Genomic DNA, 24,475 nt, shown 5'->3' with positions numbered 1-24,475 from the left:
ACACAAACTTCCTCTTTCTTTCTTTCTTTCCTTCCCTCTTTCACCACCCCTTTTAATCTCTTCGTTTTTGTACTTCTTTAAGGCTTTTGATCCCCCCCCCCATCCCTAGATTTATTTATCACTCACCTATTTCATTAAACAAAACACAGAGAAAAGAAGAAATTAAATACAGAATTTTCCACTTCAAAGACTGTGAAAAACATTCCTGTTTTCACAAATAGGTAAATAATTACATCTTCTTTAAAGAGAGAAAAGTACTTGCAATTGTACACACACAGACATAAAATAATAGACATAAAAGCAGAAAGAATAATAGACTACTTGTTTCCTGTTGTCCTGCCTGTGGAACACTCAATGTTCCTTCTGATCTTACACATAAAAATAATTTCACATGCAATGTACGAACATTATAAAGTAACAAGTCATAAACTTCATGATGCACAGAACTAAGGGGGAAAATAAGTTTAATTAAAAACATTTTTTTGGCTAAATATGTATTTCAGGTTTAAAATTGTTTTACAACTGGGACAGATTAAAAAAAAAACAAACCAATATAAATGTCTATTTTAATGTAAGTTTTTTTGCACTTTTCCCACCTCTGAGTTGATTTTTTTTTCAAAGGTGCTAAGACTGTAGGAAGAAGCAACAAAAAATCAAAACAAAGTATAAATACAGAAGAAAAACCTTGATGTTAATCTAACAACAGAAAGTAGTAAGTCTAATGTTGCTCGTTCTATCTAGTAAGCAGACATTGCTAAAAACTCAAATTCTGTTCTTCAGAGTAATGTAGAGCAAAGTCATTTTTACCTTTAAAATTCACATTAAAACTTACCTCTGTATCCTTACCGATCAGCAAAGAAGGCCCAGATATACTTGAATTCTCACCTCCTTCAGAAGGAAGAAACTGGTAATTCACAGCCTGATAAAGAATCTGTAAACATGAAATAAATATTATCTTTTGCCAGTCAAATAAGCCAGTGAAAGAATTATGACGATTTCACAGGAAACCCAAGAAAATGACACAAAGGCTTCCATGATAGAAAAGCAGGCAGGAGAAGACTCAAGAAAACACAGCATCCCTGACATCGGCACAGTGTTGGAGTCTCTAGATAAAATGACCTTCCCGTCTCCATGAATTTTGTGCAATATTTTTCCCACAATCTTAAGATGATTTTTTTTTAAACTTTATGCACCGTGCTGTACAATGTAAAGTAAAGAAATGTCGTGAAAACATCCATTATCTGAACTGAGACTCTGAGGCACTGGGCAACTCCTCAAAGGCAAGTGTTCCACAGGACAGCAGTTTGGTGAGCAGAAGTTCTGCACAGAACTTCCACCTTCACACATTGCTTGTATTCTCAGACACTTCTATTCAGGGGATTTTTTAAGGAAAAGGCTACACACTTGCAGATGCCTTAATCAGGTTGTACATGTGCTGTAGCTAAGACTCCCCTTCACCCCCATTCTTACATTCTGTGTCCAAAGACCTCTAAGATGTTTCTATTACACAATTATAAATCTAAGAACACCATGAACTCTTAGACAACTAAGACAATTATGAACTCAAACAAGTCATAGTATGTAGGCCAAGCCACAATTACAGTGAACAGAAATTTAACATTTTGACAACCTAAATTACTGCCCTTCAATTTCAAATAAAACTTTTGCTATGTCACCTTGACATAAGGTGTATTTAAATGTGACAATTATGTGTTCTCACATATATACTGCAATCAGCTCAACACCTAACATGTGATTCTATCAAGTCAGTCATTGCAGAGTTAATAAAGATTGCTCAGACACAAAGCCTCTCGTAAATGTTAAAACCATTACGTCATTGAAATCTGTGAGAAACTAATTTAATTGCACATTGGGTAAAGATGATAAAAATCACAGAATAAACCCTTAATAGACATTTATGTGGGTATTTAATTAAGATGCATTGCAAAGTATAAATACCTGGAAAATATTTTAAAATTTCATCAACTGCATTTTTAAATAAAATGTTTAGCAATCAATAAAGAAATTAAAAGTACTAAAGATAGAAAACACAACTGCACTTCCACTTCAGAAACCAATTCATCACACAAAACTGCTTAGAAAGAGACCTCATTTGCTGAACTAGAACAGTGAAAATAGAGGAGTAGAGCAGAACCAATATAAATATACTGGAGGGTGGAACTTAAGGGAACAAACTTGAAAAAGAGCCCAAGTCCCCTTTACTTTGGTAGGCACTGAACTCCCACGACAGAAGCACCAGAGACAGGTACCTGTGTTTGCAATGAGCTGCTCACGGCCAGCAGCGCCTCTATGGCACAGGGGGGACAGTGTGTCAGGGCAAAGGCCATCAGCTCCTGGCGCATCCCCAGGTCCTGGTAGCCTTCTGACTGCCCCAGCTGACTGCACACCTCCCAGCTTTTAGAATAGCCTGCAAGGGAACACAAAACACACTTCCTGTCACAACTGAAAGGAGGATGCTGCCCAGTTGTTATTGGATGAGATAAAGGAGGGCATGTGGTATTTCTGTCAAGGCTGACAGAAACGTCCCCTGAAAAAGGAACCATAAAGGCTTCATAAAACAGAGATGCAGCTCAACTTTAGACTGACCAAATACATAAAAGACTAATTTTTATTATATTATAGATAACAATAAAATAGGCATTTGTAAGCTTACATCCTGTATTTTTACATATTACAATAAGAAAATCCTCATTTATTTCAGTGCATGATACTGAACACCTTACTGAAGTGCCTGTAAAAAACAAAGTACAAAATCTATCACTTGATATATTAAAAAAATCTCAACACAGCTTGAATTTTCCCCCTCATTCTCAAAGCAGAAAAAAAGACCCAAAGAAACAAATCCCATCTTCCTTAGTATTTTGACACATATATTTCATTTACTTCCACTCATACTGTCACATACACAAATCATATACATAGCACAAATATATAAATGTCTTAAGAGTTTTGACAGAAAGGCAGACTTCTAAAAGACCTGCACTTTTCTGCTAGCTGCAGTCACATGGTTTTACCTCTCTGAGGGGGCTACAGTGTAGAAAGAAGTAGACACTGTGGTTCCCAGAGGCATACAGAAAAGCTCTCTGAGGTTACACATCCAGTAGCTCAGTACACACTTATTCCATGCAGTGTTTGCTGTTTGTGTCTCTATTCAATGCCAGTGCACTTCCAATAACAAGACGTGACTGCTGTTTTAATGAAATGGAACAATCTGAAGTACCACACCTCACAGTAAGACAAAAGTCAGAACTCAGATTTCCACCTCCATCACCTCATGCATCCCTTATTTATTCACTTCACCTGCGGCCATGAGCTCCTGGCAATGCATACTAGCTGCTTTGTAGTCCTGGAAACTGAGAGCCTGTTCCACTAAAAGGATCAAAACTTGACCTTTTCTCTCTGTCTGATCATCTCCTGTAAGAAAAAAAATCAAACTTTTTATTAGTTAATTGGAATTAATGGTCAACTTAAGCTTGCCACTTTTTTCTTAAGAATTAACTATATACCACAACATGAAAAGCCGCTCTTGAAACTGAAAGAAAAATAAAATTACCTGCATTTTCCTGAAGGAAACAATAAAAGGAGTTAGTATTTAAAAAAAACATTGGCACCACAGCTTGCAAAAAACTCCAAACCAATTAGCATGTTATGTCAAGGTTAAAAAAAAGAAGGTTTTGAAAATTGTATTTATGTGTTGGTCAAAGGATCAAAACTGATATTTAAGCTAAGTGACATATAAATCAAAATCCTGACACTGAAAAACTAAAGTCTATGTACTGTAATAGAAGAATTAAAATGTTTGCTTTCATATAACATACAGAAACCCATTTTAAACTGCCACTTCATGGCTCCAATTAATACATGAGATGCAGAAAATGTAAGCATTTAAAAATTCATGACCTCATAAATTGAGTGAATAGAACTGAAACTAATTTTTCCATATCATACATCCATCTCAGTCACCAGACCTTCTGGACAATGCCTCTTCCACTAGTTATGAATCAAAAGTTACACTTCAGATACTACTGAAGCCTTCTGACTAAAGCTTCATCAAGAATCTTTGTAGAAAAACGTCCTGACCTCAATTTTAATACATCATCATTCTCAGATGAAAATCTAATGAGACAACTAATCTCCATCTCGAAGCCACTGATAGTAAATACAAATAACATTTATACCTGTCACCCTATACTAGTCATCTATATTTTTTAAGCCTTTTTCAATTTAGAGTGAACAATTTGCTGGCATTAGTTTGTCCAGTCTTGTGTTCAAAATACTATGTATGTCCCTGCACTCTATGAGAAGGTGACAAAACATACACAGGAAAAACAAACTATTAATTTAGGAAAGAATTTTTAGAATAAAAACAAGTGAATTTTTTAAATGCAAGCTTCTTGCTCATGCTTCTTCTCTATTATTAAAAGCAATTTTATGCAGTCAATGTTGTTACAGTAATTTGAAAAGGGCACTGGTTTATGAAACTGTATTACTACAACTTGTGAAATGCAAATATTTCAGAAGGTTAAACAGATCCAGTTTCAAAAACCATTTAAAGAGTACATGTTCTTAAATTGCATAGCTGTTATTTTTAGCTCCTCTTTGCAGATCCATCACCACGGACAAAGCAAATTTCTTTTTAAAGCCTTCTCAAAAGGAAAGCTGTAGCAGTTGCACTACAATGACATTCAGGCAAGTGAAGTTACCCTAATTACTGAACTCAATCAAGGCTCCCCTAATCCCTGCACATCACGACTAACTCAGCTGGGAGAACAGGTTAGCTTCCCATCATTTTATCTTCCAGCCTCCTGCTCAATATACTGCCAGCACTTGATGCTGCAAATTAATCACATTCAAGGCTCTCCTGTTGCAAAATGATGCCCGCTGGAACCTGGGAACCTCTCATTCGGGCAAAAGCAATTACAGATGACAAAGAGGTGCTTCTATCCTCACAAGCTAAATGTGAACTGTCATTTCTCTACGCGAGGGACACGTACTTGCCACTCGCCTCCTGATGTGCGCTTCACCCTGACAGCTTGACTTCTTACAGAGTGATCTGACTAAGTAGCAGACACAAAGGAAAGTCAAGAGAAACAATCAAACTATTACCCCCTCAGGTTTCAGGCAAAATAATCACTGCTATTTATGCCCACTTATAAATCAGTGGGACTGAAGGAAAGAAAGGAAGCACATTCGGACCAAGGAATGGTTTCTTTAACTGTGCTTGAGCAGCTGTATGGTATCAAGTCCCCCATCCCCAATGTTTCAGCCAAGGACTTTTGGTGCAGGAGGATATATCTCTGTGTGTTTTACAAAAGCACAAGTGTAAAAAGAAAAGGATAACTCACTAACACTTCCATTACACTGTTAGGGCAGGGAACAACCACTGGCTCCAGTGTTACTCAGTGAACCCCTGAGTGAAGCCCTTTTCCACACACCTTTCACTAACCATGCAGTGACTGATAATGCTCACTGCTGCAGTTTAGTTGTCATCTTCTATTCAGACATAGAAAAACTCACTGCTTCAGCTTTGTAGCACATCATTTGATGGGATTTTAATAATAAATTCTTATAAAATGAAAAATTTTGAATTCTAAATTGTCTCCCTTGTCATTCTGACAGCTGTCCATGACTTAAACCAAGACAGGAATGACAAAATTCTTCAAATGGTGACCTGATTATATTACATAGTAATTATGTTACAAGCCTTAATGATAACACCGGACATACAGACTCAAATCAAATTCAGAAACTGGAAAGTGGAAGGGGATAACCTAAATGATTCTGAGGTTATAATAAAAATAACAAGAGAAAGAACATGAAAGCTCAGAAATAACAGAATTTTTTTTCTTGAGAAATAAAGGCTATTCAAATACTTTTTAAAAGCTTGGATCCAGGGTGGATTATAAAAAGAAAAAAGTTTATTGAAATACCTTGGGTAAGATGCATGCTATTTGTGAGTGGATAAAATAACATTATCCTGAATGAAATCATGCCATTAAAACTAAGAAGTCAAATGATATCAACATTGCACTTCAGAAATTCCATGTCGTCTAGATTTAGGAACTCAGAAGCCACCTACATTGTTCCAAATGCAAGAAAGATGGATTTCAAAAATAAACTTTAACTAAGGCATCTGAGCAAAGTTTAAAGCTAACAGATTCACTTATGGATACTAAAATTAAATAAATTTACCATAGACAATTGTGAGGAAAGAGAATAATGGAAACATTTCTAGAGAGCCTGACAAAGGAAATAATGACCAACACTCAGTAGATCGTTTTGACATATAGTAAGAGTACAGAAGACGCTCCTGATTTCTGATACAGAAGCTTTTTTCCTACTTTTTTTTTTTTTGCACACATCTACTCAAATAATTGCATAAAGTGAATTTGTCACACCCATTCTTAACAAAGAGCACAAATTAAGTGAGGATTGCACAGAGCAGCTCCAGCTCCCTGAGCATGTGCAGATTTTCTGGCTGTCATGCTGAGCACATTCTTCTTCACTCACTTTACCCATCTGTGAAAGTAAGATAACAGTTGTGGGCTTACTTTACAGAGGTAGCGACATGAGGCTTAAGTAGAGTTCACTGTAATTAATCAAATACTTTAAAGCAATTAAGAAGCTGGCTGATATATCATTACCTAAGCAAGATTTTAACTTTGATAAGTATGAATGTAAATTCTACTACTCACTTTCAGTGTTGCTCTCAAAGCAAACTGTATTCAGAATACATAGTTCACAAAACTCCTTAATAATGACTCTGCGCAATCTACCCTTGCATCCACAAGAAATGCATTCTTTTAAAATTTAAATTAAAATATGTATTTTCTTAGGATTTTATAAACTATCTATCATATATAATAAAACACAGCATATGCTTTATGCTCTACATGGACACACACATAAAAAATCTACATAGACATAGGCAGATGCAGCAAGCAGGTCTTTCCAATCAGTAACTATACAGGGTGGAGTGGCAAGGGAAGCAAAGAGGGGAAAATACTGAAACAAATTCCTCCACTGAGCAGACAAAACACAAGACAACATTCTACAAAGTGGATTTCAAACAGAAAGGACCACAACTTCAAACACGCACAACCAATACCAGTAAGTATGCCCCAGAGGACAAAATCAGAACTTCTTACACAGCAAAGGTGGCTCATAGATCAGTGTAATTGTGTAAGCAGTGAAAACCAATTAAGGACAAAAATCAAATCTTTATCCTGGCAGCATTTTATCTAATTCTTCATTAAGTTCATAAAGTTCAATCCTCTTTTTTAAAATCCAGACCCATCCCAAAATATCTCAATAAAACCATTTGCTTTCACTGGAAGCTGTTAGAAATACCCTTTCCCAGTAGTTTTACACCTGCAAACAAAGACTACCCATACTAAAACTGCAGGGAAGGTTTACCTTTTCTAATATTAAGTTTAAAATAAAATACACTAATTCAAAAAACTTAGAATCTATATGCAGGATCTGCTCTTTTGTCTATAAAGTAATTTGTGGAATAATACTAGTGTTTGTTATCACATGGCAGGACTACCAAGTCCTAATATAACTCTTCATCATATTAAAAACAGTATTAATAATATGAATTAACATGAATAATTCATTGTAACTCAGTAACTTAAATTACAAGTTGACAGATACATAAATAACATTTCTACATGTCTTGTTTCAATTTATGTTCTTAATCTCTACCATCAAATTATACAGTGCTCCTCATTACAGACTATGATTAAGGCTATACCAGCATTATACTTAAAATCTGTTTTAAAAGGCATTAATAACCTAGCTATTCAAATTCTAAGACTCTTTAAATTCAGTGGAAGGTTTATTCTATCACTCAGAGGTACACAGAGGACCAAAGAGTAATGCTCTACAGCCTTTCTTAAATAATTTGGAAAAAATATTTGGAAAAATATTGTCTTTACATGCATGCTTTGAAACTACAACAATCACATTTACCCTTCATGGGTAATCTTGTGGATACTTGTCAGTGGGCTAGAGCATCAGGCACAAAAAATTTGCAGTAACAGTGGTATGCTGTTTACAGCTTTCAAATCCAGAAAAACTAGCAAACAAGAACATTTAAAAATACTGAGTTTCTTAAAATTAAATAAATCTGTTTTCAATAGACCTACAACAATTTGGTTTGGATAAAATTCACAACTATGGCATTCGCGTACCAAATCCATATCTTATTCATAAATGAATGTTCTCTACAGATAACAGCTTTCCATTATAAGCAATACAACTAGTTATCCTTCAGTGACAGCGAAACGGTTTTTAATCACAAAAGCTTAAATCTATGCATGCAAAACAAAATTTAAAAAACACTTCATCACATCCCCCACCACAGAAAGTCACTACTGAAAATGCTGTCTTGCTGTATTTTCCTTTAGATAAATAAATGTTATTCTATAAGCAAAAGATTACTTCGAAAGTGATCAAGTTACTTGTATATTTAGCGTAAGAGAAAAGTGTCTAAATAGTGTATTCCTTACCAAGACTCACTCTTGAAATATAATCTTACTACGAAAAGTCCCTCCTTACCATAGGAGCAACCATCAGCATTACTCCCAAGGTTAACCACTGAAGTCAGAGAGCCCAACACTCACAAGGTAAGTTTGTCACCCGTACAGCAAGCAGTAGTTTTTAAATCATTCACCTGTTTTAAAATTAACCATCTCATACATTCATCTTCTGGTTTTCTCTAGCCTGGTAAGTGCATGGAAAAGAAGAATTGGGGGGCCATTTAATTATCTGGCTTTAAATATCTCTTAAATTTCTCTCTTCAGTGGTGACTCAGTAGGTGTCACTGTGATTATAACATTAGCACACAGACACTACTGTATCAATGAACTCCATAAAAATTCCCAAAAGTTCTCAACACACTATGCAGGGACTGCCATCTTTCAGTCTCTGGAGATGGGAGCCACGAGTTTGATGCCTTTTCAAAGGCACATACCAGGGCACTGTAAATCCTACTGCCAAGGCACTAGCATAACACTACTGGACAAAGCCTTATACAATCTCTCTTGATACTGGTTTTCCTTCTTTCACACAAAGAGAATCACTTAGATTTAAAAAGAAGGTAAAACAAAAATCAGCAGCATTAGCACAAAGATCCCAGAATATTAAGAAAAATTCACGGATTTTCACTTGATGTGCATGGGACAAAGCAGAGAGAAGAAGGAAAGAGCAGTACAGTAATCCTGTCATATGTACCAATAAGGGAGACTTTTTTTTTTTTCCCAAAAGCCTTATAAGCAAAGAAAAAGATGTTACAACTGTCATTCAAAATTTTCTACAGATTACATATTAAACATGTAGACTGGATCCAGCTACCCAACACAGTACCATCCCATCCCCTATTCCACCTTCCACATAGCAGCACTGTGCTGACCAGAGTGAGGACATTTCCTGTGACTCCTTTCCTTAGGACCAAGGTATTTTGGGAGGTCAACAGCCTAATTTCCATACCTCTGTTCTCAACCTCACAAAACTGTCTCGAGTATCTCCCTTCCTATTTATAATACTATGTAAAAAATTGTCAGTACTAAGCCTCACAAAAAGGTAAGGAAAAAAAAAAACCTTAAATGATTTAACAAATGAAGAGAGAGAAAAAAATTAGCCAGGCACGTTTTAGTGACAAAGCTGGAATGCACTGACTTTATGTGCCATACTTCATAAAATAAAAAATATATCTCTATATTCTATTTCTACATCATTAAAATACAGCAGTATGGTGTTCACAGCTGCATTAATTAAGTATTTTTAAAAAATAAAAAAAAAAATCAAAGGGCAGATACTTTAGGTAGGCCATAAAAAAAAAAAAAAACATTAAAAAATCCCCCTAATATCCTCAGGATTCAATCTTTGAAGATGTTCAGCTCCTCAAATGAATACTCAACTTAATGCATTATTTTCAGTGCCCTAAGGAGATACATGCAGCATAGACTGAAGTCTAACAGCTAAAATTCATGCTTTACAGATTATTTTTCCCCCTGTATCTTAAATGCAACTATTATTAAATCAGGCTACCTTATTTGACAGAAGTAAAAACAGTGACAGTGATTTCAGTAAATTCCCTACCAATTAACTGTAAAACAAGATATTCTCAGCCACAACTCCTCCAATCTGAAATCAGCCTTTACTCCAATTCTAGACTGGGCAAGGCATTTTTTAATTTCAGGTATTAGAAGAACGTAGCAGTTGACCATTTCAGCTGTTTTACAGATGAAATATTCCACTCATGTGAAATGCTTCATTCCTCCCCAGTGAGTGCTCTTCCAGGTAACTTTTTAGTGGTATCTTTGATTGCATATTCTGACAATCAACTCAAATGTCCTAAGTATAACATGAATGCTCATTGCACTGCAGTTCAGTGTCTTATTAGCACAGCTTACCTGCAACCCTTAGCAGGTTTGCCAGTCCCAGGAGCTTAGCAGACTGTTTATAGTTTGTTGACATCTGAGCCAGACAGTCCTTGATGAGACTGAGTCGATCGGAGCACAAACGCACTGTTGAAAGGAGAACTGGTTTAGAGACTGCACAAATGAACTTGACTGCTGTGCTCCTGCTCAAACAGCACAGGACAGGAGGAGTGCTGGGGAATACAAGAATGCAAACGCAATCTGAAAACCAACTCAAAGCTGCTTGCATGCAGATCCTCAATTATACCTGTAAACAGAAAGTTAAAATAACACCGCAGGATATCCAGCTCCAATCATTAGCAAGTCAGGCAGTGAAGGGAGCAAAGAGAGGAAAACTGACCTGAATGAAAACTCTTTTTTGTTTCATGTTTTCACATTCACTCTTTTAAAATGTGTACAATTAACTGATATACCTTTATACAATTTTTTTTAAATTATAATTTTTACAACAGCCAGCAAGACTGTTAACACAGGCATTAACTTTTGTTTAGAATGTTGCAAGTAAGATTTCATTTATTTAGCATGGACAAGACACATCACACAGACTGAAAGAACTGCCATTAGCAAATGCTTCAGCTCATTTTAATTTACTCAAAAATTTCCTGAGGAAGTGGAAGGATAGTCTGCAAATCACCAGGTTCTTTCAACCATATCCTGGGCAGCTTATAATTAGTACTGTGTTTCAAAAAAAAAAAAATTACCAAGAATTAAACAATTATTTTAACTGCATAATGTAATATCATGAACTGATTCCAGTGCTCTATTTAGCTCATTAGTGGGTGGCTAACTTCAGGCTGCTGCTCTAAGAGGTAATGCTTTCATACTATGCAAGTTCTCAGAACACAGAGGAGCAGCATGCAGATATCCCACTTAACACTCAGTAAGAGTGAATGGCTGCATGGGGATAAACTCGGCATTAGCATATTGGGCTTAAACAAGGATATTAAGCCTCACAATAAGAGCAAAGATATATTAATATAATGAAAACTATTAATTCTGGAAGTTAGACTAAAATAAATAAGAATGGAAGAGCAGGAAAAGGTCATATTTGTAGTTTCATTTTTAATATTCTATCACAAGCATATATTAGTATTCAACAAGAAAATGTTTTCAGTCACTGATTATTTAAGCACATAATTACAACTAAAAGTAATCTGATATAATACTGTGGGTCAAACACTTAAAGATGGACTTGTCTTCACATTTTATTTTAATAAGGAGTCTTCAAACCAGATTTTATTACGATATAGCACAATGGTAGTTCATAAACTTAAACTGTTAACTTTGCTAAAAACAGAAGTAGGGGAAGATCTACAGAAAACTTAACACGGAACTGCAAATAAAAGTCTATTGCTAAAAGACTTGCTGCAATAACAGCTGATTCTTAGTGCTACTTTAATGATATTCTATCATACTTTGATAGAATCAAATCATTTAAAGGCTTTCATTAAAACTTGAAACATCATTTTAATCTTATTAGATTAATTTGATTTACATGAAAGATACTGAAGCAAGGATGTCAGGATCATTAATGAAATTACATGCATGATTTCACATATTCTAATTAATCTAGATCAGTTGTATTACACATTCTGTTAATGCAGCATTAGGTCATTACTTTTTTTTTAAATTATACTTCCATATCCACATCAAAAAAAGTTGAAGAAAATACATGCACTTTTTTACAGGCTGAACGAACGGACTGAAAAATAATTTTACTGTAGAAATCAACAGGCCAATACTAGATCTAGAAATCAGACAGTCTCAGTCCAGAAATTTTAAGATTTCTGATTATAACATTTGGAGCATCGATTCACTTGAATAAATACTTGGAACAAAAGAGAACACCAAAGTAATGTAGCAACAGCTGCTGAGAACATCTACTTCATTTTCCATGAAGTGGAAAGCACCAGAAGCGCTTTCCATAAATCCCAGTATTTCTCTGCACAATGCCAGAAGTAAAACATCATCATCAGCACATCTCATGGCTTAGTGCTCATCTCTGCCAAACCCATGAGCAGGGTTCATGCAATTTCATTGTACATAATCATAACTTCTTTCCAATCTTTGTCCAACAACTTTCTGTTCCACTGGAGTTGGAGCTACAAAAGATTTCGTTTTAAGCACATCATGAGAAGAAATACCTTGTAAAAGTTCACTTCCACTGCAGTGCTGTCATTGGGTTTTATATACTTCACAATGAAGCAGCCCAGTGGAGACATGAAAACTGCCTGACATGAAGTACCTCTCTCCTACCTCTTATTTTAAAGCACAAAGCCAAGTGCAGATTTTTTGGCAAATAAAAGATGAGCTCAATTTCTGTTCAAGTTACCAGGAGTTTCATATACTTGATGTTCTATTTTAAAGTTGTGCTAAAAGTCAAAAACCAAAGACACCATATGCAAATATCGTTCTTACCTCACAAGCTAAAAAATTCTATTAAAAATACATTTTTTTCTATGCGCCTGTAAACTGCTTAGAGGCATTATATGGACTCTTTATTTTAATCATAGCACACTTATGTAATAGTAACTATTTCTCATGCATATTTATGCCTGTGATTCAAGTAATCATATAAAGAATAAAATTATGCAGTACCTTGCAGTGGTAATATTTTCACACCAAACTCTTCCAGGTAGCCCAGAGCACGAATGAGGTCCAGCTCCTCCTGAACAGCACTTGGACTGTCTTCAATAAGTTGGAGACAGCACCTAAATAACAATGAAACACATTTTTCTGAAGTCTGATGAAAACATTTAAAATTGAACTTGTGGGAGAATTTAACTGGTGAGTAAAACAAAACAAAACAACCACCAGCAGTAATTAACTGCACTTATGAAATGTCAGAATACTCACTGCCTTTGTAATGCACATGGGAAGTGTTTGACACAGTCTATCTCTTGTAGCTGGCTAAACATTTTATCAAATTTCTATTTTTGCATTGCTTTCAACTGGTTGTCATAAACACATCACCTAAATCCTCCTGAATTTAGATCTGCAAGGAATTCATAGATGATGTTGAAGGTATATGTACTTAAATATGTAGTTATTTTGGGAAATATTTCTCCTACCACTACCACGTTTTGGTATTGCCACACAGTAGAAGATAAAAGCAAAGATATTGTAATATATAAGAGATATTGTCACAAATTCAGTTTCCTCAACTATGTACAGTAAATAAAACAAAGCTTATTAAAAAACAGAAAAACCCCACTAAATTGCTGTGAAGATGAATTAATGCACGAAATTTTAAGAGCACATTATTCTAAATATATTTTTTAAATCATATTTATAGTATATTTTTGTAATAAGCTTTTAGGTAGTTTTTTTTAAATACAAGCTGCATTCTGGTACAGGGTAGTCATACGTAGTTTTACTAATACACATTGTCAAAGAAAATCAACATGCAAAATCACAGAATCATAGAACAGCCATAGGTTGGAAGGACCTTAAACATCATCAAGTTCCAAATCCCTCGCCATGGGCAGGGACACCTCCCACTAGACCAGGCTGCTCAAGAGCCCTTTGAACATTTCCAGGGACAACTTCTGGGGAGAACCTGCTCCATTGCCTCACTACCCTTACAGTAAAGATTTTTTTTTAAACATCTAAATTAAACCTAGCCTCCTCTTGAAACTATTACCCCTTGTCCCAGTATATGCCCTTGCTAGAATTCATTCTCTGTCTTTCTTGCAGACTTCCTTCATGTACTGGAAGGACACATTTAGGTCATCCCAGAGCCTTCTCTCTTCCAGGCTGAACAACCCCAAATCCCTCAGACTTTCCTCACAGGAGAGGTGCTTCATCCCTCTGGACTCACTCCAACAGGTCCATGTCCTTCCTGTGCTGGGGACCCCAGGGCTGGGCACAGCACTGCAGGGGGCTCTCAACAAAGCAGAGGGGCAGAATCCCCTCCCTTCCCTGCTGCCCACACTGCTTTGGATGCAGCCCAGGACACATTTGTCTTTCTGGGCTGCAAGGGCACATGGCTGGGTCATGTCCAGCCTCTCACTCACAGCATCCCCAAGTCCTTCTCAGTAGGACTACTCTGGATCTGTTCATCCCCCAGCCTGGATTGATAGAGGGGGTTGCTCAGATCCAGCTGCAGCACCACTTCTTTGTCCTGCTGAACTTCATGAGCATTACGAGCTTCATGTCTTGAGTTTGTCCAGATGGCAACTCCTCTCGTTTTAAATGGCTAAAATCACCATACACATTAGATTAGGCAAGTATCTGATTTGTCCAGGGATAGACTGGATATTTTTTTCCCCTTATTAATTAAGTGATATTTTTTTCTCCCCTCATTAATTAAGAATACACATTTTAAATCAAAAACAAGATTGTATGTTAGATGAACATCCCATCTGAACCCATCAGATTTTTCAGGCATATTGACAAGTATTTCAGGGTGAAGATTAAAACAGGAGTGGAATAAAGGAGCTACAGAGAAACTGGAATTGTCTGCCTGGGGAGGTGGTGGAGTAACCATCCCTGGATGTGTTTTAAAAAAAATGGATGTGGCACTCAGCGCCATGGTTTAGCTGAGGTGTTAGGGCATGGGATGGCCTCAATCTTAAAGGTCTCTTCTACCCCAGTGCTTCTGTAAATACATTCTACCTAAACCAACTCATACACGAAGGCTACTAGGAGACCTACACACAATAATCACTCACAGAAACTCAAGTGAAGTTACCATGAAACAACTGATTGAAGGTTAATTAGAGGAGGACCAAAACATAAACAACTGATTGAAGGTTAATTAGAGGAGGACCAAAACATGTTGCTGAACAGAATAAACACAGGGTTCACACATTCATAGCAAGTATTTGAGCTATAAACCATGTATTTTGAAATATCACCATAAAACCCTAAGAGAAAAGCTGGTCACAGAACCCTTAGGCATTAAAGGGGTCTTTAAACTCCTTGTATTAAAAGCAACACTACTCTGTATTTCTAGAGCCTGTTATGAGAAAGATTCTCAAAAGAAGACGGGGGGGGGGGGGGGAAGGGGGGGGGGGGTGATACTAGCAAATAAACCCTAATGCTATGACAACATGAAATCAGTTGTGTTTATGTATATGACAGTTGTAAATGTACCTGGCCAATTCCATACAGCTATCAGTCAAACTGGTGGAAGAATTGAAATATTCTCTACCAGCAGCCAAAACCAGTTCAATGCTTCTGGCATAGCTGACTCGGTACTGTGGCTTCCCTTTGGATGAACTTGGTAGATCCACTGACCAAACACTGCAATGCATCATTTGCCCAGCCAGGTGGATATTTTCTATACTGCTTGAGCATAGAAGACTTTCGGTGAATATCTAAAAGAAAGAACAATAATTTAATAACGTGCAGGAGCAGTAGCTTCAAATAAGCTTATCTGTATTGTATGGCATTAACCCCTTTGATTACAAGGATATTTGAAGTCAAAAGAATATATTCAAGCAGAAAATCTAACTTCTACCAAGGGAAGTACTTCTACAATGCAATTAAGAAAAGCTAAAATTAACTAGTAGGTAGTTTCTATTTACTGGAATTTAAAAATAAAGCATATTAACTGTCTTTTTACAGTATGACTTAAGACACCAAAATATGTCTGCATTCTGAGGTGTTAACACAATGTAAGAATCTGAAAGGGCAGTTCATTACGACCTTAAAACCAACAATATAAGAGAAGAAATTTTGTGTTCCTAAAGTAACTAAACATATTTAGAACTCAGTATATAAGATGTTCTTTAAATTTCAATCAAGACTGTCTTCAAAGAAGGCAAACTCATATAATGCTGCATCTGCCACAAAACACCTGATTTATTTCAGGGCAGAAAATTAACCCAGTTTAAGACACTCAGTCTCAATTCCTTAAAAAAATACTTTGCTTTTTTCTTGAGCACAGTCATTACTGTGCTAATGAAAAGGAACACAAAAAATTTAATCACTTCAGAAATATCCCAGCTGCAACAATATGGCTTTTATCAAAGGTTTAAAAGTTCATAACAAATTCAAGAGGATAAACGAATCACAGAAGAGCCAAGGTTGGAAGGGACCTCAAAAAATCATCTGGTCCAACCTTTCATGGGAAAGAGGGCATAAATGAGACTCTATCAAATCTACTTTATTTCAAGATACTTATTTTCTAGGAAGAACCTCTCCAAACCATCTCATGCTCTGGAAAGGAAAATAGTTCAGTGCTTCTTACAGAACATCACACAAGTGGATCATCTTCCATTTCCCAATGTATTAACCCTCAAGGAACAGCAAGAGATGCAAAATATCATAGTTAACCCTTTCTCCTCAAAGATCACACACAAAACATTTACATCTCTCAAAATTTATGAAGTCAAGAGGACAGAATTCACTATGCATGGAAAAAGAAAAGAGCAAGCATCACGCTAAAAAATACTCAAACCTCACATGGGATTGCAAATCCTTACTGCCTCGTCAATTTATTAATTTTGAAGTCATCAAAGTATAATTGCATATGACAGCACTATATTTCAAAGCATTTTCAGCACTCCTACATAATTTTTTCCAAAACCCTTCATTGTGTTTCTTTTTTAATTGCATGTTTCAGAGTTTAAAAAAAATCACGTTAATAAAAAACTTACGTTAAGATCTGAGTAAAGCAAATTCCTTATTTGCAGAGTGCTCTAGTATTACAATTTCTTAACATGCACTTAAAAAAATTTCAAGTACACTAAGTACAAAATCATGACTATTAAAGATGCTGCAGTTTTTCTAGCTGTACAACTACAGAAAAAGACTGATTTTTCTCATACAGTTGAATAGCATTGTCTTTTTCCTTCCTTTTTTGCTTTTTAATTTGCTTTTAAAACTTCTCCTAAGAGCTAATCAGAGGGGTAGACATAAGCAATTAATTCTGTAAACTGCAATAAAACCTTCTTCTGTATAGATATAAACACTAATTATAGGTGACATGCTAATGCAGCTGTAATAAATTGCGGTATACTGAAGTGAAAATGTAAATAATATATGTCACAGCAAATTCTACATCTCTCTGACAGCTGTCTTTTGCAAATACTAATGACATGAGTTTGGACTTTACGCACATGCAATGGTTTTACCTTCATTCAAATTATATTTTTCATCTCACATAATTTTACTTCAATTGCAAGCAGCACAAAGTCCATAATCCTATAATGATCTTGGATAATATCATCAAACCAGAACTCCGTGTTTAAGAAATGCTTGAGTGAAGATAACATTTTATTTTCATTAGTCTGGAGTGTTTATTGCTAAACACATTTGTACACAGAATTACAGGCTATGTAAGAAAATCTCACAAAGTTGACTCGATTTCTAAAAAGCTGAATTTTAATAAAAGATATACATAGTACTTATTAGAGGAGCTTTAGATAAAATGAATAAACACCAGAAATTTTTTACTTAAATAAAATACTGTGAAAAAAAAAGGCAGTAGACAACCAAGTAGCAACACAGAAAAAGGTATTTTTACCTGTGAACAACAATATGAAATAAGAATGTGTAGCTTACTTGGGATGTAAGTCAGTAAGAAGACATAAAACCCACCTCATAGCAAGTATCTGAATGTAAGCACCTATACACTTTCTGCTGCATGTCCAGCATATCCTGGAGCAATTCCTTCCACTGCGTCTCACCAACAGACGGTTGCCTACAAACATTTTTTAAAATTAAATACTCTCTTCCCCAACAATTTAAAGAAGCAGTACATTTTCGTCACCAAAAATATAAGTTTTCTCAAACTTTATTTCAATATTTAATGAGTTTTAACCAGAAGTGATTCAAAGACAGAAAGCTTTTAATTTTATTGAATATTAAAATGGTGTCTGTGGGATAAAATGGTTTGAAAACAATGCAGTACCCAAAGGTTTGGGGTTTTTTTGTTGTTTTTTTGTTGTTTTTTTTTTTTTTTTTTTTCCTGTGGGATAAGACAGGGATTTAAGCAATCTTTCTCAAGATCCCGCAAAGGTTTGGGTTTTTTTTGTTGTTTGTTTTTTTTTTTTTTTTCCTGTGGGATAAGACAGGGATTTAAGCAATCTTTCTCAAGATCCCCCAAGTAGGTTTTGATAATGTTCCACAATACATCAGAAGTTGGAAGTGCTATCTTCCTGCTAATCTGGGAACTGCAGAGCAAAACCAAGTCTGTAACAGCAACTGAGGATCATTAAACTGCTGTTCATTGTAGGCAGTCTCCAAGGACTAATCAATGGCATGCAATCACAGGAGAATAAACCTGCAACTTGATTTTGTTTCTTATAATTCTGAGTGGTATTCAGATTCTTGAGCCTCTGGATCTATGGATCTATGTTTATCAACAAAGCTTCAACTTCTTGTGCTCTACCAAAACTTTTACTAGTAAAAACACTATGAATGTTTTTTGACATTATCTTGAGCCTTTCAGATTAAAAAAGACCTTTTTAAATTGCATGAGCCCGTTCCAGCTAATAGTGATTTTCTCATGTGGCATTAGCTTTTACTTTGGCAAAACAAAAGGTCTCCAACAGAAGTGGAAAAATCAACATTTTTCCTACAGAGGCATTGTCTTGATCTTTCTAAAGAGAGTTTTCTAAAAGTCTTAACAAGCTTTCAGAGTACTAAAAATATAAATACCACTCTACCATCATGGATAAACTGTTGTGAGTATTTGCTTTAAATAAGAAAGACATATCACCTACAGTTATGGCTGGTTTTCCACGATTCAAAATTTTTATCTGCTTATACCAAGAGCCATTTAATAATTCATATGCATTTGAAAGATGAGTTAAATGAAAGATGAGTTAAACTAGAAAAATTGAAAAATTATACTGGGAATATATTCTACTGGTAGAATCAATACCTAAAAATCAATAAATTACCCTATTATAAGGATTCCAAGAAAATATGCCAAAAAAACCAAAGAATTATTTTACAAATCCTACACTCTCAATAAAATTAAATAGGTCTTAAAGGATCTTTTTTATAATATGTTAACTTTCACAATTCTTCATCCTGCAGTATTTTGCAGCCAGTATGCATTTTAGGCTTGTTTACTTGAACATACTAAAGCAGGTTTGAAGGCAGGCAGAGATTTTTGACTGTGGAGAATGCAGCCAAAACACCAATCACATTAATCATCAGTTCAACTGAAGTGTTTATGTACACTGTCCGCAGGGTGAACACCACAGCTCCCTGCTCAGGGAGCAGGCAGGCAGGCTCTGTTACCTCAGTGCCCTTCCCCTCGTCTCCCCCACTCCCCTTGGAATACTAACTTGCGACCTGTGTGCCTGGTCAGCCTGACCATCAGCTTCCGAGCCTCCTCTGCGCTGTCCTTGGTGTCCTTCACAAAGGAAACCGGCTTCTGCAGGCCGTGCTTCTCCAGCAGCTCCGCCACACTGCAAACAGAGGCAGCCTTTCGGAACCCTGCACAGCTGGGCAGCTACTGCTGCAGCAGCAGGACTCTGAAAGCTCCCTCAAAATATGCATTGCAAATGCAAACAGTCCCAAAAAAATCTCTTACAGTATAGATTAGCCAGAGTAACATTACCTACATTTTTTTAAATATATGTATATTAATAATACTGTATGGTAAACACACACCACCAAGACTTGATGACATACCTTCACAGTTTTAGTCTTTTATCATGCAAAGCATTATAGAGTATCAAGATCAAAACAAATTCCTCAGGTTAACCCTCTTCCTCCTCGCCAAAAATACCCCACCAAAAATAAAACAAGCAAAACAAAAAACCCCCAACCAAACAAATAAAATAATCCCCAACAGAGCCCCCACAAAAAAACCCAAAGAAAACAGAAAAAACAAAACACAACCCCCCAAACCTTAATTCCAAGAAAAGTATCTCTAGAGATTTGTAATATTCAAATAGACAAAACCATTCAAAATTTCTATGTTCTGAATATAAAAAACATACAGATAATCTTGTTGACAGCAATAAAAAAGAAAAGATAAATATTTTTGCTGGTTTCTTATCATAAAGAGTTCTTGGCTATGCCTGTTGATTTCTGTATCACTAGAATACAACGTTTCTTTTAGCAAAATTAAATACCTGAGAATTTGTTCCAGTTCGTCTACTTCATCATGAAGAGTGTTAGTTTTATCTGTTTCAGGCCTGCAATGGTATCACACAATTAAATATATACATACACACATATTCTTTATAATTTCCTCTTATAATTCATACTACATAGATATGAAGATAAGCAGTCTGACACACCCCTTGATTAAAATCAAATATATGTTTACTTGCAAATATTAAAACTGTTCGGCTTCTTGCTGTAAAAACAGTTAAAATTTAGAGGGCCCCTCAGTCTCCCAAAAGCAAAGACTTAAGACTTTTCTCAGGATCTCTCCTTCCTTCATGTAAAAGATACTGCAAGAATAGCTTGCACCTCACAGATCACAGGCTATCTCCTCTTCAAGCTTTCACTTTCTTGAGCATTACTTGTCCCTCAATAGGTTTTTCCATCTTCCCTCTCTCACAGGGACATATTGCTGCTTTTAAGTTAAGTGCAAGATGCCACTACTGTAACAAAACCAGTAAGATAGCACTAACATTTGTTCTCAATTCATCAGGCTGTGAAAGTCTAAGAAACAGTACAGAAGCCTTGGTCTAGGCTGCTACTTGAACTCTTGTTTTGCTGCATTAACTGGCAGAGTACGTACACAGCAGAAGTATATAGATATACACATTACAGTCATGGCAGCTCAAAGGTGAACAGAATATTCCAGTAACTCTGTCTGCCCTTTAGTAATTTAACAACCCTTTTTAAAGCATTAATCAACAACTATATTTAATATTTCTAAAATATTTACAAATAACTAGCTGAAAATGTTTACCCATATCCTCTTTGTGGAAGGCATTCCAAAATATCATAACAGAGAGAGAGCTGGTCATCTCGCTCACAGCTGTAAATACATTCCAATGCTGTGATCATAAGCTGGTCCTGATCAGGAATAATTTTTGGCTGACACTAACAAGAAAAGAAAGCAAACTGGTTATTATTTTTTGCTTCTAATTCAACAGTTAATTTTCTTTTGAATATAAAAATATGTGTACTCCAAGTAAATAAATTGTCTTCAAGTGCAATTAGAATGTCTTTTGCTAACAACCTGGTAAAGTCACAACCAGAAACTTATCTTGGCTAGTTTTCTGCAGTGCAGACACTTGAAAGAACAGTGGTATGCCATTATACCCCTTCTGGATTTGAGAAGTGGAAAGGGTGCAGGACAGAGGAAGGCAACTGCTGCAAACATTTGTCAGATTTACTTAATATGTACAACAGCACCAACATACATAAAAGAGCTGTGGTTGTGCTTTGCTGGTTGATTTCTCTCCATACACTCAGAACATTCAGTAACATGCAAATATGTGCCTGTGTGCTCTGTAATAATTATTTAAGACAAAGAAGCAGCATGAAACACTCACACAGAAGGCAACTGCAACCCTTACTCATTCAACTCTCACCTCAATTCTAATGGCCCCCACTTTATTCTTTACATTTGCTGTGGAAGGCAGGAGAGGGGGAAGTAACTTGAAATCTACTCCTAGTAAAATTCCTCAAGAAAAAAAGTGAGATCATTAAACTTTTTCATATCCACTGTTTATAAAGGAAATACGCCAGGAATTCACTTTAGACAAGTCACCAGGAAATGATTTAGAAGAAGAATCCATTCAATAATTTTTATTCTACTAGGCTAGAATCATTATTACATTAGCTTGACAGTCCCACCAAGACAGTTTAGCTGCATTATAATTTATGGTAAAAAACTTTTATATTAATGTTTTTTTTAAAACATAACAAATCTTGGGTCCAAGAAAATGGGAAAGATTAGAAGGATGATGTGACTTAGATGAACTAACTATTTCTGAATTCATCTCTTCAGGACAAGAATTTCCAAAGAAACCAGTAGAATCAACAGAGCTCTTTACTTACATCAGGTTTTGAATTCTGAAATATCTTCAGAGGTAGAGTCAAGTCTTCCTTTGCCAGTGTTACTAAGTATTCTTTAAAAAGGGCATTTGCAAGACCAGGGGACTGGTTTTCACAGCGGTGGAGAAAAGGGATCATCCACTGATAAACATTCTTCACATATTTTTCATCTGAGGACTAGACAAAACAAAGAGTTACAGAGAGGAAATATAAGAACAGGTCCAAAACAAGCAAGAACAGCGAAAAACGAATGGAACCTTTTTTGATCAATATAACTGAAACAGTTATCTTCACCTATGACAAACAGATCACTACACCATGAAGCACTGAAACAACCTTTCTGCTACCCAAAGGCTTGGGGACACTGAACAGAACAGGAGGAAAGCCCATTACGTGAGGAAAGCCTGCTTTCCTCCTGCAGCTTCAGAATGAGTGAAAGACCATGCAAGCATGTCAGAGTAGCAGTGCTTTCAGTAATTCAGCAAGAATGCAACATAGAAAAACAAGCGATGAATGGGGCTACATAAATCCAAAAACAAAAACCAATCAAACAAGACCAATCCAACCTCCCCCCCACCCCACCAAAAAAAAACCCAAACAAGCAGTTATATTTAATTTCTGAGTATCTTCCTATTTTCCTCTGGTGCTTCTGTGTTTTTCAACTGAATTTCAGATCCCTGCTCCATCTCTAGCTATTTTTCAACCCTTCCAAAAGGTCTTTTTCTGTTCTGAAATTCCATGCCCAAGCTCAATACAGAGACAAAACCACACATCTGGTGCAGAGGCAAATATAAAAATTACTTGACATTATTTAAAGACATGAAAAAAACATCCAAGGAACACATTTCATGTTTTTGTATCTGCAGCATCATCAAGAACTACACTGAAGATCCTAAAAAAAAAGGCCATTGAGAAGGCAGTTCACAGCTTTCCAAGTAAGATTTATTAGCATCGAATCCCCAGCAAGGGCTAAAGTGGGCCTTTGAGAAAACTGAGCAAATTTAGCTTTCATTGGAAAGAAAAAGAAATAAACCGTACCACAAAAAAAAAAAAAAAAAAAAAAAAAAAAAAAAAAAAAAAAGAAAAGAAAAGAAAAAAGAAGTAGAATTTTTGTAGAATTTTTACTGAATTAAAGATGGAGGTTCACCAGAAAAAGGAGTCTTTATATACATAGGATCCAGGGTAATATCAGTTACTGAATTTCAAGATACTTACTGATTTATTCAAAATACTTACATTCTTCATCAACAGTCTCAGCTTCTCAATGTCTTTCATCTCCAAAAGTTCCTTCAAAGTCAAAGTTCGATCACCATCAGTCTCATAAACCACTGTCTCAAGAGTGATCAGATTGTCACAAAGCACCTGCAGACCAGGAATGTTCCTCTCCATGCCAAGACGAACAAGGGACAGAGCACAGTCAACCTGAAAAATAATTTAAAAAACACTGCTGTATAACTGTTTGCCAAAGACCAACTTCAATCTGAGTCCTGTCTGTGCATCTATTTTATTCCCCTTTTGCTTAATTTGAAGTTCCTAAAAGTTTTTGTGGACTGCATATTCCTAAATGGAATGCCCTTCTCAGCTTTATGAAGACCACATAAAATGTGTAATCTTAGGGGATGATATCATTATATGCTTTTAACCAAGATGCATTGTATAGATGCATCTTGGTTAAAATTAGAACATTAGTCCTTCTGGAGATCCCACACAGCTCATCTCAGTATACTGAATATGAAAGACTGCTTTAAACTAAGACAGTCAGGTAACTGACATGCAATATGATTTTTCTAGCTGACCACGATATAGTCATTTTAATTGTTGCATTTTAGATCACAAAAATCAATGACAGTCTTTCTCCAGTGACTGAAACTACCTTTATACAAAAGGTTCTGTTTTGATTTCAAAGAACACAATACTGGCTATAAATATTCAGCAAGGCAGACATAAGTCCTGAAGAGCAGAATGCAACTTAATTTATATGTTATATAATTTAATTGACCTTGGAAGTTGCTTCATTTCCCTATCTACTGATTGGTTGTTAAGATCACAGGCAACTATGATTAAAAAGAGCCTGGTGGAGT

The 24,475-nt window shown here is 35.8% G+C and overlaps 1 protein-coding gene across 2 annotated transcripts in view; it reads right to left on the bottom strand.

Annotated features, from left to right (window-relative positions):
- The window catches only part of NBAS (NBAS subunit of NRZ tethering complex), a 160,805-nt gene that overhangs the window by 90,741 nt on the left and 45,589 nt on the right, over window positions 1-24,475 (bottom strand). For both annotated transcript variants that reach the window (XM_041489177.1, XM_041489178.1), the window contains exons 24-35: window positions 23,631-23,816; window positions 22,398-22,571; window positions 21,301-21,434; window positions 20,510-20,572; window positions 19,715-19,837; window positions 18,015-18,117; window positions 15,564-15,787; window positions 13,065-13,177; window positions 10,440-10,553; window positions 3,322-3,435; window positions 2,271-2,428; window positions 833-931 (exon numbers count right to left, since the gene is read on the bottom strand). In XM_041489177.1, the coding sequence (XP_041345111.1) occupies window positions 833-931; window positions 2,271-2,428; window positions 3,322-3,435; window positions 10,440-10,553; window positions 13,065-13,177; window positions 15,564-15,787; window positions 18,015-18,117; window positions 19,715-19,837; window positions 20,510-20,572; window positions 21,301-21,434; window positions 22,398-22,571; window positions 23,631-23,816 (1,605 nt within the window). The remainder of the gene's footprint in view (window positions 1-832; window positions 932-2,270; window positions 2,429-3,321; window positions 3,436-10,439; window positions 10,554-13,064; window positions 13,178-15,563; window positions 15,788-18,014; window positions 18,118-19,714; window positions 19,838-20,509; window positions 20,573-21,300; window positions 21,435-22,397; window positions 22,572-23,630; window positions 23,817-24,475) is intronic.

This window comes from Pyrgilauda ruficollis, unplaced genomic scaffold (genome assembly GCF_017590135.1).
Source record: "Pyrgilauda ruficollis isolate IOZ18807 unplaced genomic scaffold, ASM1759013v1 scaffold90, whole genome shotgun sequence".
Lineage (NCBI taxonomy): Eukaryota > Metazoa > Chordata > Aves > Passeriformes > Passeridae > Pyrgilauda > Pyrgilauda ruficollis.
The sequence above is the reverse complement of the archived record's forward strand: the minus strand, read 5'-3'. Positions and strand labels throughout refer to the sequence as shown.